Source organism: Chiloscyllium punctatum, chromosome 20 (assembly GCF_047496795.1).
Source record: "Chiloscyllium punctatum isolate Juve2018m chromosome 20, sChiPun1.3, whole genome shotgun sequence".
In the NCBI taxonomy this organism is placed as follows: Eukaryota; Metazoa; Chordata; class Chondrichthyes; order Orectolobiformes; family Hemiscylliidae; genus Chiloscyllium; species Chiloscyllium punctatum.
Window position 1 is genome coordinate 14,135,561 of NC_092758.1, and position 13,013 is coordinate 14,148,573.

Genomic DNA, 13,013 nt, shown 5'->3' on the forward strand with positions numbered 1-13,013 from the left:
GTGCTGAGCTTTTCCAGCAGGTGCCCAAATATACAGATATCCTGAGGCCCTTCTGCACTCTACATAGTGATGACCATTTAAGCATCTGGTTGCTGGCTCATCCAAGTATAACTGAGACAGGTAGCAGTGGGTAAATGAGTCATGGGTCTCAGCCCTACTTCAGCAGTGAGTGAGTGTTGAAAAATCCCACTACAGGATTCTGGAGCAGGAGAATGAGTAAGTTGAAGGTCATGTTTATAATGCAGCAGGCCAGTGAGTGACTGGCAGGTCCAACCTATACCGCAGGAAGTGCTGGAGTGGCGACTACCAGATGTTGCAGACCCAGGAAATTAATGACTGAAAGAGCAAAGCCAAGAGCTGGATTTGCGATGGAACTGAACACTGATAGAGAGGAGTAAGAGAGGGCAGAGCAGGACTGGAGAGCTGAGCAGATACTTGCATCACCTTGCAGGCTCTCTCTATGTTCCTTTCTGCAGCCTAACTTGAACGGAGGACAAGCCGGTATCCTTCAACATGACCCGCTCAGATTCGCTGTGATGATGCTGACGCAGTGGGCCAATCTATTCCCTGCAGTTTAACCCATTCAGGAGACAAGTCAGAGCATTGTGAGAGGGAGCAGAGGACAAGGTTAGTTAAGATGCAGTAAGTGACACCAAGTTTGGGATTTTAATACGTGCAGCTTTTAGGAGGTGGGACTGACAGAGTAAGCAGATGTGCATTTTTAGAATCCCAGAACGTACGAGATGCAATGACACTTGACGTCAACGTGAGGAACCAGAGTAAACACAACGGGATTTAGTCCTCGGGATCAAGTCAAGGTTGGTATTATTGCAACGATTCATTGAATGACCTGAGTTTACAGAAGAGATGCTGAATTTAATTTAATTTGCTTTGCAGTGGGCACTTTGTACCTGTGTGTTTGAAAGCTCCCTACGTCCTGATGTTTTATAACTTCGAAGTGATTCACAAAGGTCTCATGTCATTTTTTCCCCCCTGCCAGGAATCTGCTACACTTGTAGAAGGTATATTCACGGTCCTTCCTGATACCCATTTGAATAGTTGACACCCTGTTGTAAGATGTAAATGTGCTCAGTGAGGTGAGGGAGGTGCGTGTCAAGACAAAATCAGTTTCAGTTTAGACCCAACAATGAGAGGAACCAGTCCCCATAAAGCGAAGTTGCCGAAGCGGTTTTATGAAATGCTTTCCTGATCTTGGACAATGATCTTCGTTCGTTTATAAAGAAAGAAATTGCCTGAATTTACATAGCATCTTTCACCACGTCGGGACATCCTAATGCACTTAAACTCAGTGCAATACTTTTGAAGTGTAATGTTTAAATCACAAACCTTCGACAATGTGAAAATGACTAGATTTTCTGGTTGAATCCGTTTTGATCTGAGCGAATCCAAATGCATGTAACTGAAGTAGATGAGCCTCTTTTCACATTCAAAATACAACACCTCCTCCAACGTGCAGTGTACTCCCAGAAGTCACCCTCCAACATGAAGCACTCCCTCAGGTCTGACCTTCCAACAATGTAGTGCTCCCTCACATCTGACTTTCCAACAATATAGTGCTCCCTCAGATCTGACTTCCCTGTGGTGTAGTGCTGCCTCGTATTGATCCTTTGAAATGTATCGCTCCTTGATTACTGCCTCTCTGACAGTGTAGTACTCCTGACCCTCTGAGAAAGTAGCACACCTTCAGTATAGGTCCTCTGACAGTGCAGCATGCCCTCAGCTCTACACCTGCAACAATGCAACTTTCCTTCAGCACTAGATTAGAGTGGTGCTGGAAAAGCACAGCAGGTCAGGCAGCATCTGAAGAGCAGGAAAATCAATGTTTTAGGCAAAAGCCCTTCATCAAGATGGCTGATCTGCCATCCTGATGAAGGGCTTTTGCCCAAACCATTGATTTTCCTGTTCCTCAGATGCTGCCTGACCTGCTGTGCTTTTCCAGCACCACTCTAATCCAGACTCTAATTTCCAGCATCTGCAGTACCCACTTCTGTCTGGTTGATTTTTCCTTCAGCACTGTCCCTCCAACCTTTTCCTCAGCACTGCAATGGTAAAGCATTCTTTCAGCAATGCCCCTCCAAACAGTGCAGCACTCCATCAGCACTGCCCCTCCAAACTAACTTATATTTTTATTTGATAGTGCTGTGTTTAGTTCTGAGAAAAACATCTCAGGAATGATATATGAGCCTTGGAGAAAGCAAAATGCTCACTTCACCAGGATGATGGGAGTGAGAAACATAGCAGCTGTGACTGAATGGCAGAGCAGACTGATGGACCGAATGGCCTAATTCTGCTTCTATATGTTATACAATATGATATGAGGGTTAAAGGAGTTAAACTACAGGGGCAGGTTCCATTGGCTAGCTTGTGTTCTGTTTTGAGTACAATTTAAAAGGTGACCAAGTAGCAGTTTAAGATGGTTAAAGATTTATTATGTCAATAGAGAAAAATATTTTTACATTGCAGGGAACATGTGACCTTAAAATTAGACCATTCAAGGCAGATGGCAGTAAGTATATCTACATGAAGATGGTAGTAGGAATCTGGAGTTTTTCTCAAATTTTGTTGGGGCTATGATTGATTTGAAACTTTCCAGACTTAAGTTGATGAATATCAGTGAGTTTTGAGAAGATTTGTAGCTCAGGTTGAGGTTCTGGATGAAGGTTTGCTCACTGAGCTGGAAGGTTCATTTCCGGACGTTTCGTCACCCTACTAGGTAACATCGTCAGTGCACCTCAGGCAAAGCACTGCTGATAATTCCTGCTTTCTGTTTATATGTTTGGGTTTCTTTGGGTTGGTGATATCATTTCCTGTGGTGAAGTCACTTCCTGTTCTTTTTCTCAGGGGTGGTAGATGGGGTCTAACTCGATGTGTTTGTTGAATATTTTTGGATAAGATATTGAAAGATACAGAACAAAAGCAAATGAATCAAGTAGTAGGTGGACTTCTATTGTTTGAGTATGTCCAAGCTGAAAGTAAGTTGACTCTTCACAGTGCCCTGAGCAACTAGGAGTGGGGAATAAACACACTATCCTCACTGTCAACACCCACATACCATGATCAAAAAAAGTCAAACATCCCACTTTTACACAAAGCCTATGCTAAGGAATTTAATCATAAAGGAGGAAGGATGTATGTTCTTCTCCCCAATCTCTTGGCTATTTTCATTTGATCTCAGAGGTGAGCAGGATTCAAGACATCTGAATAGGTTGGCAGCTGCAGTAGATGGTGCAGCATCTTTCTCTGCTTTCGCAGAATCATTGAATTGTTCCGGTCATTTGCCCACTGTCTCTGCTTTGGCTCCAAAAGCATTTTAACTTCATACCAAATTTCCTGCCTTTCCCCATTACCCTACACATTGTTTTGATTTAAATAAGAATCCAATGCCCTCCTGAATGTCTCATTTGAACCTGCCTCCAGGCAGTGCATTCCATTCCGTAACTACTGCTGACTGAGAAAGATCTTTCTCACCTCACACTTCCTTCTTTTGCAAAACACTTTAAAATTGTGCCCTCTGGTTTTTGATCTGTTTATGAGCAGCAACAATTTCTCCGTTCCACTAAATCCAGACTGTGAGTTTGAAAACTTCAAGCAAATTTTCTCTTAGCCTTTGCCATTCCAAGGAAAACAGTGCCAATTTCTCTAATCATTCTATATAACTGAAGTTAAAAATCACACAATACCAGGTTACAGTCCAACTGGTTTAATTTGAAGCACTAGCTTTCAGAGCGCTGCTCCTTCATCAGGTGGTTGTGGAGGACACGATTGTAAGACACAGAATTTATAGCAAAAGTTTACAGTGTGATGTAACTGAAATTATACTGAAATTCCACGCACAGTGGTTGGTGTTTGCATACTGATAGTGCAATTGATTTCAAGTTTCAGAGGTTGCTGCTATATGTGTGGCTCAGAGGCCCACACAGCCATCAGAAAATTAGAGAGAACTCTGCACCCAGGCCTCTGTTCCTGCACACTCTTTAGAACATTGCCCTTTAGTTTATACCGTTCTTTGTAGCTGTGTATTACCTCCCACTTCTTTTACCCTTTGCAGCAGTCCACCAAAGACCCGTTTCTCATGGCTTATCCTACAATATCACTGTGGGCCTAGGCAAGTGGAAAGTGGGCGGCACGGAGACACAGTAGTTAGCACTGCTGCCTCACAGCGCCAGAGACCCGGGTTTAATTCCCGCCTCAGGCAACTAACTGTGTGGAGTTTGCACATTCTCCCTGTGTCTGCGTGAGTTTCCTCCGGGTGCCCCGGTTTCCTCCCATAGTCCAAAGATGTGCAGGTCAGGTGAATTGGCCATGCTAAATTGCCCGTAGTGTTAGGTAAGGGGTAAATGTAGGGGTATGGGTGGGCTGCACTTCGGCGGGGCAGTGTGGACCTGTTGGGCCGAAGGGCCTGTTTCCACACTATAATGTAATCTAATCTAATCTAATCTAAACCAAAGTAAGTACATGCCAATGCTCTTAGCATTATTCCACATCACACTTTTAGCCAACAAAACTAACTAGCCACTTAAAATGAAGTTGATGTGGATATCAGCCAGGATTTAATTGTGGGGCAGAACAGGCTCCGTGGGCTGAATGGTCTTGTCTGAATGTGACTTGTTCAGAAACGCCCCATTACAGTTGTTCAAGTTCCTGCTTACACCACATGATCTCGTGCAAAACTCCTCAACCGACCAGTGACCTGTTGTAAGGACTGCATTTTTTTGGAAACACAAAATGGGCATAATAGAGGTTTAGATACTGCAGTGGGACAGGGAATACACCTTTGTTTTTCACAACTCAAAGATTAATAGTGAAACCTTGTGGTTTTCACTTATTGCTGAGACAAGGTCATTTATGTAACTGTTTTGAGAAGCTGGATTCAATATTTTTGTGAGAAAGACTGGCATCAGATGCTCCTGGTTTAATGATAAAACTGCCAAGTAACAATTTTTGGAGTTGAAAAACAGTTTGTCACAGAACTGAGAGAGGGAAGTTGCACTCAGACCTCCAAGGAGCTTGCAAGTCAGACTGGTTTCTCCCTATCACTCTCAGTCTGATACCCTCTGCAAATGAAAAAGAAACCAAAACACTTCAAAAAGAACAACCTCCAACTCAAACAAAGACCTAGGTCTAACTGAATGGCTACCAATTTAAGGATCTTCTGCAGCTGAGGATCAATGTGTTATCATCCGAAAATAGAATAATTGTGAAAAGGTCATCTCACATTGCCAAGTTCCCGCATTCGTATGGTTTGGATTCTTGATGCACAGAATTTTGACTTTGTTTTCTATCCATGATATTTCTGCAGAACTGTCTGTCTTTTTTGCCCTATTTATGAATGAATATGTGTGGATTTGGATTTAAAGGAGATACACTTTAAGTCTGCAAAATAGTAATCCGTGATCCATTTCACCACTTGTTAAAGGATAAGCTTTTTTCTCATAAGTAGGTTTTATTTTTCTGTTTATCAATGAAACCTGGTTGTGAATGTCTTTTATCTTAAATAGTGACTAAACTCAGGCAGACTAACCATCTTAAGGACTCAGTTGGTCATTTATACTTCTGTGATGGTCTGCGGACTAGTGTGGTTGATTAGTATCACTCTCTTGCCAAGATGTCATTGTGATGTGAAAGTGTTACGAGTTACAATTCAACCAGGATTTTTAGTTTACACCATTTTAAAGAAAATCAAGAAATTCTCATTAAAAGATTATTTGGTTTTTGTTTCAATAGGAGAGTGTAGAAGATGGAGAATCATGGGGAAATTGAAGAGGTGACAGCTCATCCTCAAAACCTGTACACCATCTTGCTGCTGGTTCTGGTGTTCTTTGTGATGGGGCTAATGGGTGTCCTGCTATGCCACATCTTGAAGGAGAAGGGCTATCACTGCCGGACATCACGGGAGATGGACGCAGAACAAGAGGACACTGTTCCACCAGATGGTCCGTACAGTTTAGTAGGGCAATCTTTTTAGTTTCTTTCTTCTTTTTTTCTGAAGAGGCTGATTTGCAGATGGGAACCAAAGCATATCAGTGCAGAACAAAAACAGAAATTGCTGGGGGAGCTCAACAGGTCTCGCGGAATCTGTGCAGAGAAAGCAGAGCCAATGTTTCAGGTCCAGTTCATCGAAGCATTCTGGTTTTGTTTTGGATTTCCAGCATCTGCAGTTCTTGGTTTTACTTTAGTGATATCAATGTAGATGTTGTTTCTGTGCTTGGTTAGGGTTTCCATGCATGTAAGTGTGTGAAGTGCAAACCTTTCTCCCAAGGTTAAATGTCAGCATCTGTTGTCCATCATAAAAACATGAAAGATAGGAGTAATAGTAGGCCATTCAACCCCTCGAGCCTGCTCCACCTTTCAATATGATCATGGCTGATCATTGAGCACAATACCCCAATCCTAGCCTCCCCACTTATTCTTTGATCCCTAACAAGAGCTCTATCTACCTCTTCCTTGAAAACACAATGTTTTGGCCTCAACCACTTTCTGTGGTAATGAATTCCACAGACTCCCCACCCTCTGAGTGAAGACATTTCTGCTCATCTCAATCCTAAAAGCTTTATTGCTTTTATCCTTAAACTAGCTAGGATTCTGGGTAATCCAAGATGGAGGACGGGAAAAATTTCTGGCTGGAAGACCCGCTCCTTTTTTTGAGGTATTTTAGGTGTTGGAGGTGATTTCCTTGAATTCCAGCAGCAGTAATTACTGTTTTATATGCTGTTGCATTGTTTTAGAACTTTGGGAAAACAAAGTCAAAACAACAGCAGTTTAAAAGGGAGAAGAGAGACAAAGGAAGCACACGGTAAGGACATTGCAGGAGAGAGAGAGAGAGACAGAGGGAGAGAAGAAACCGACATAGTTACCCCCTTTGCTGGTTGAATTCGTGTATCGCTGGACATCGGAGTGCATCTGGGAAAATTAACAAACAGTGAAATTCACAACTAATCTTGGAGGAACTGTTGGGCGAAGTTCACAACACAGAATCAGATAAGTTAATTGTTGTTTTAAGTCTGTCCAAGAGAAAGGATGCAGTAGTGGGTCCAGTGGATTCTTTCTTGATTATATGTTTTTGGAGATAAGTCACTTGATTAAACTTAAAATATAAGCCATAGCTATTAATTTAACCTGGGGTAGTGTTTGTCGAGGAATAAGACAGTGTTATTTTCTGGGTCTGTAGATTGTGAAGGAGCAAAAATGGCCTTTACAGTGATATATACTTCTTGTCAGATGTGGGAGTTTAAAGAGAGTTTAAGAGTTACTGCGGATTATATCTGCCATAAATGCTGTTCGATGCAAATCTTATCAGATCGAGTGGATCAGTTGGAGAGACAGATAGAAGCGATGAGGAATTTGCGACAGCAACAGTATGTGATGGATGGCAGTTATAGGAAGGGGGGAAAGTCTCAGATACAGTCACATAGACGGGTTAACTCCAGGAAGGGTAAGAGAGGTAGGCAGCTAGAGCAGGAGTCTTTTGTGGATATACCCATTTCAAACAGGTATGCTTTTGGAAGATGTAGGGGGTGATGGATTCTCAGGGGAACGTAGCACAAACAGCCAAGTTTCTGGTATTGAGACCAGCTCTAATGCAACGAGGGGTACGTCAGCTTCCAAGAGATCAATTGTGTTAGGGGATTCTGTCGTCAGAGGTACAGACAGAGGTTTCTGTGGCCAGCAGAGAAAAAGAAAATGGTGTGTTGTTTCCCTGGTGCCAGGATCAAGGATGTCTCAGAGAGGGTGCAGAATGTTCTCACGGGGGAGAGGGGCCAGCAGGAGGTCATTGTTCACATTGGAACCAACGACATAGGAAGGGAAAAGGTTAAGACTCTGAAGGGAGATTACAGAGACTTAGGCAGGTCCTCAAGGGTAGTAATATCAGGATTACTCCCAGTGCTACGAGCTAGTGAGGCCAGGAATAGGAGGATAGAGCAGATGAATGCATGGCTCAGGAGTTGGTGTATGGGAGAAGGATTCACATTTTTGGACCATTGGAATCTCTTTTGGGGTAGAAGTGACCTGTACAAGAAGAACAGATTGCACCTAAATTGGAAGGGGACTAATATACTGGCAGGGAAATTTGCTAGAACTGCTTGGGAGGATTTAAACTAGTAAGGTGGGGGGGGGACCCAGGGAGATAGTGAGGAAAGAGATCAATCTGAGATGGGTACAGCTGAGAACAGAAGTGAGTCAAACAGTCAGGGCAGGCAGGGACAAGGTAGGACTAATAAATCAAACTGCATTTATTTCAATGCAAGGGGCCTAACAGGGAGGGCAGATGAACTCAGGGCATGGTTAGGAACATGGGACTGGGATATCATACAAATTATGGAAACATGGCTCAGGGATGAGCAGGACTGGCAGCTGAATGTTCCAGGATACAAATGCTAAAGGAAGGATAGAAAGGGAGGCAAAAGAGGAGGGGGAGTGGCATTTTTGATAAGGGATAGCATTACAGCTGTGCTAAAGGAGGATATTCCCTGAAATACATCCAGAGAAGTTATTTGGGTGGAACTGAGAAATAAGAAAGGGATGATCACCTTATTCGGATTGTATTATAGACCCCCCAATAGTCAGAGGGAAATTGAGAAACAAACTTGTAAGGAGATCTCAGCTACCTATAAGAATAATATGGTGGTTATGGTAGGGGATTTTAACTTTCCAAACATCGACTGGGACTGCCATAGTTTAAAAGGTTTAGATGGAGAGGAATTTCTTAAGTGTATACAAGACAATTTTCTGATTCAGTACGTGGATGTACCTACTAGAGAAGGTGCAAAACTTGACCTACCCTTGGGAAATAAGGCAGAGCAGGTGATTGAGGTGTCAGTGGGGGAGCACTTTGGGGCCAGTGACCATAATTCTATTCGTTTTAAAATAGTGATGGAAAAGGATAGACCAGATCTAAAAGTCGAAGTTTTAAATTGGAGAAAGGCCAATTTTGACGGTATTAGGCAAGAACTTTCAAAAGCTGATTGGGGGCAGATGTTCGCAAGTAAAGGGATGGCTGGAAAATGGGAAGCCTTCAGAAATGAGATAACAAGAATCCAGAGAAAATATATTCCTGTCAGGGTGAAAGGAAAGGCTGGTAGGTATAGGGAATGCTGGATGACTTAAGAAATTGAGGGTTTGGTTAAGAAAAAGAAGGAAGCATATGTCAGGTATAGACAGGATAGATCGAGTGAATCCTTAGAAGAGTATAAAGAAAGTAGGAGTATACTTAAGAGGGAAATCAGGAGGGCAAAACGGGGACATGAGATAGCTTTGGCAAATAGAATTAAGGAGAATCCAAAGGGTTTTTACAAATATATTAAGGACAAAAGGGTAACTAGGGAGAGAATAGGGCCATCAAAGATCAGTAAGGCGACCTTTATGTGGAGCCACAGAAAATGAGTGAGATACTAAATGAATATTTTGCATTAGTATTTACTGTGGGAAAGGATATGAAAGATATAGACTGTAGGGAAATAGATGGTGACATCTTGCAAAATGTCCAGATTACAGAGAAGGAAGTGCTGGATGTCTTGAAACGGTTAAAGGTGGATAAATCCCCAGGACCTGATCAGGTGTACTCGAGAACTCCATGGGAAGCTAGAGAAGTGATTGCTGAGCCTCTTGCTGAGATATTTGTATCATCGGTAATCACAGGTGAGGTGCTGGAAGACTGGAAGTTGGCAAACGTGGTGCCATTGTTTAAGAAGGGCGGTAAAGACAAGCCAGGGAACTATAGACCGGCGAGCCTGACCTCGGTGGTGGGCAAGTTGTTGGAGGGAATCCTGAGGGACAGGATGTACATGTATTTGGAAAGGCAAGGACTGATTAGGGATAGTCAACATGGCTTTGTGTGTGGGAAATCATGTGTCACCAACTTGATTGAGTTTTTTGAAGAAGTAACAAAGAAGATTGATGAGGGCAGAGCAGTAGATGTGATCTATGTGGACTTCAGTAAGGCGTTCGACAAGGTTGCCCATGGGAGACTGATTAGCAAGGTTAGATCTCATGGATTACACGGAGAACTAGCCATTTGGATACAGAACTGGCTCAAAGGTAGAAGACAAAGGTTGGTGGTGGAAGGTTGGTTTTCAGACTGGAGGCCTGTGACCAGTGGAGTGCCACAAGGATCGGTAAATTGCCCTCTACTTTTTGTCATTTACATAAATGATTTGGATGTGAGCATAAGAGGTACCGTTAGTAAGTTTGCAGATGACACCAAAATTGGAGGTGTAGTGGACAGCGAAGAGGGTTACCTCAGATTACAACAGGATCTGGAACAGATGGGCCAATGGGCTGAGAAGTGGCAGATAGAGTTTAATTCAGAAAAATGTGAGGTGCTGCATTTTGGGAAAGCAAATCCTAGCAGGACTTATACACTTAATGGTTAGGTCCTAGGGAGTGTTGCTGAATAAAGAGACCTTAAAGTGCAGGTTCATAGCTCCTTGAAAGTGGAGTCACAGGTAGATAGGATAGTGAAGAGGACGTTTGGTATGCTTTCTTTTATTGGTCAGAGTATTGAGTACAGGAGTTGGGAGGTCATGTTGTGGCTGTACAGGACATTCGTTAGGCAACTGTTGGAATATTGCGTGCAATTCTGGTTTCCTTCCTATCGGAAAGATGTTGTGAAACTTGAAAGGGTTCAGAAAAGATTTACAAGGATGTTGCCAGGGTTGGAGGATCTGAGCTACAGGGAGAGACTGAACAGGCTGGGGCTGTTTTCCCTGGAACGTCAGAGGCTGAGGGGTGACCTTATAGAGGTTTACAAAATTATGAGGGGCATGGATAGGGTAAATAGCCAAGGTCTTTTCCCTGGGGTTGGGGAGTCCAGAACTAGAGGGCATAGGTTTATGGTGAGAGGGGAAAGATATAAAAGAGACCTAAGGGGCAACGTTTTCACGCAGAGGGTGATACGTGTATGGAATGAGTTGCCAGAGGATGTGGTGGAGCCTGATACAACTCCAACATTTAAGAGGCATTTGGATGGGTGTATGAATAGGAAGGGTTTGGAGGGATATAGGCCGGGTGCTGGCAGGTGGGACTAGATTGGGTTGGGATATCTGGTCGGCATGGACGGGTTGGACCGAAGGGTCTGTTTCCATGCTGTACATCTCTGTGACTCTATGACTCGCAGACCCCTGATTGTTCATTATTCGCTCTGTTACTGGAATGATGGTACATTACTATTTGCGGATATGGACAGACCTCACAATGAAGGGGGACACTGTCTTCAACACATCTCTGCCCTTGGTACGCTCACTGCAGTAACATTTTTACTGATGGTTAGACAATCAGTCACAGCTCAGTGGTTGACTCACTGCCTTCGGAGTCTGAGGAGTATGTTTCAAGGTTTGACACACAGACACTCACACATAATTTAGACTGGAACTCCTGGTGCCAGAACTGAGGAAATTTAACTGTAGTAGGAGCTGAACTGAGGAAACGCTGCTCTGTTGAAGGGGCAATTCTGACGGGGTATTGCACTGTTGGAGGTCAGAACTAAATGACAATGAGCGGCACATTGGTTAGCACTGCTGCCTCATGGCGCTAGAGACCCAGGTTCAATTCCCGCCTCAGGCGACTCTCTGTGTGGAGTTTGCACATTCTCCCCGCGTCTGCGTGGGTTTCCTCCAGGTGTTCCGGTTTCCTGCAGGTCAGGTAAATTGGCCATGCTAAATTGCCCGTAGTGTTAGGTGGAGGGGAATGGGTCTGGGTGGGTTGCTCTTCGGTGGGTCGGTGTGGACGTTTTGGGCCGAAGGGCCTGTTTCCAAACTGTAAGTAATCTAATCTAATCTAATCAATGTACTGTCAGAGGGGCAGTACTAAGGAAGTACTGCACTGTCAGAGGGCCATACTGAGGGAGCGCTGCACTGTCAGAGGGTCAGTACTGGGGAGCGCTGCACTGTCAGAGGGTCAGTACTGAAAGAGTGCTGCACTGTTGGACAGTCAGGACTGAGGGAGTGCTGCACTGTCAGAGGGTCAATACTGAGGGAGTGCTGCACTGTCAGAGGGCCAGTACTGAGGGAGCGCTGCACTGTCAGAGGGCCAGTACTGAGGGAGTGCTGCACTGTCAGAGGGTCAGTACTGAGGGAGTGCTGCGCTGTCAGAGGGTCAGTACTGAAGGAGTGCTGCACTGTCAGAGGGTCAGTACTGAGGGAGTGCTGTACTGTCAGAGAGTCAGTAATGACGGGGTGCTGCACTGTCAGATGGTCAGGACTGAGGGAGTGCTGCACTGTCAAAGGGTCAGTACTGAGGGAGTGCTGTATTTACTGCATTATAACATTGTTTACATTTCATTGTCTTTTAAGCACTTGGAATGTCCTGAAAAACACTGTAGAAATGCAAATCTTTAATTTCTCAAACACTTAATCAAGTCATCACCTTGTTTGCAGATGTTCAGGAAACTAGCAAATCGAACCAGGATACTGTTGGACAGATTGTGCAATGCATAATTGAAAATGAAGGTAAGCATCTTTGAAGGAACAGAGAGTCGGGTCCTGCCCACATATTCTCAATAGAACACATACAATGAACCATCAGCCTCTCTGGAGCTGACTGACAGAACACTGTTTTTGAACAGAATAAATCTTTCCCTGTATTGTCAGCAAATACTCCCATAGTAGGTATAGCATGTGTTACATACAGAGTAATGATCCTTCTAACTAAGAACAAAGAACAAAGAAAATTTACAGCCCAGGAACAGGCCCTTCGGCCCTCCAAGCCTGTGCCGATCCAAATCCACTGTCTAAAGCTATCACCTAATTCCTAAAGATCTGCATCCCGCTGCTCCCCACCTACTCAGGCATTTGTTCATGCGCACTTTAAATGAATCTACCGTGCCTGCCTCTACTACCTCTATTGACAATGCGTTCCAGTCACCTACCACCCTCTGGGTAAAGTACTTTCCACTTGTATCCCCCTTAAACTTCTCATCTCTCACGTTGAACGCGTTACGTCTCGATAATGAATCCCTCACCCTGGGAAAAATCTTATCTCTATCCATCCTGTGTATG

At 43.8% G+C, this 13,013-nt stretch overlaps 1 protein-coding gene across 3 annotated transcripts in view; it reads left to right on the forward strand.

Moving 5' to 3' along the window:
• The first annotated feature begins 481 nt into the window (after positions 1-481).
• LOC140491772 (RELT-like protein 2) overlaps positions 482-13,013 on the forward strand; it is a 29,280-nt gene continuing 16,748 nt past the window's right edge. Inside the window, exons 1-4 of one of the 3 annotated variants that reach the window (XM_072590173.1) lie at positions 606-627; positions 726-818; positions 5,746-5,954; positions 12,393-12,464. In XM_072590173.1, the coding sequence (XP_072446274.1) occupies positions 5,759-5,954; positions 12,393-12,464 (268 nt within the window). In that variant the 5' untranslated portion in view covers positions 606-627; positions 726-818; positions 5,746-5,758. Of the gene's footprint in view, positions 819-5,745; positions 5,955-12,392; positions 12,465-13,013 lie in introns of all 3 variants that reach the window. The other 2 variants (XM_072590172.1, XM_072590174.1) reach the window with 2 other exon arrangements.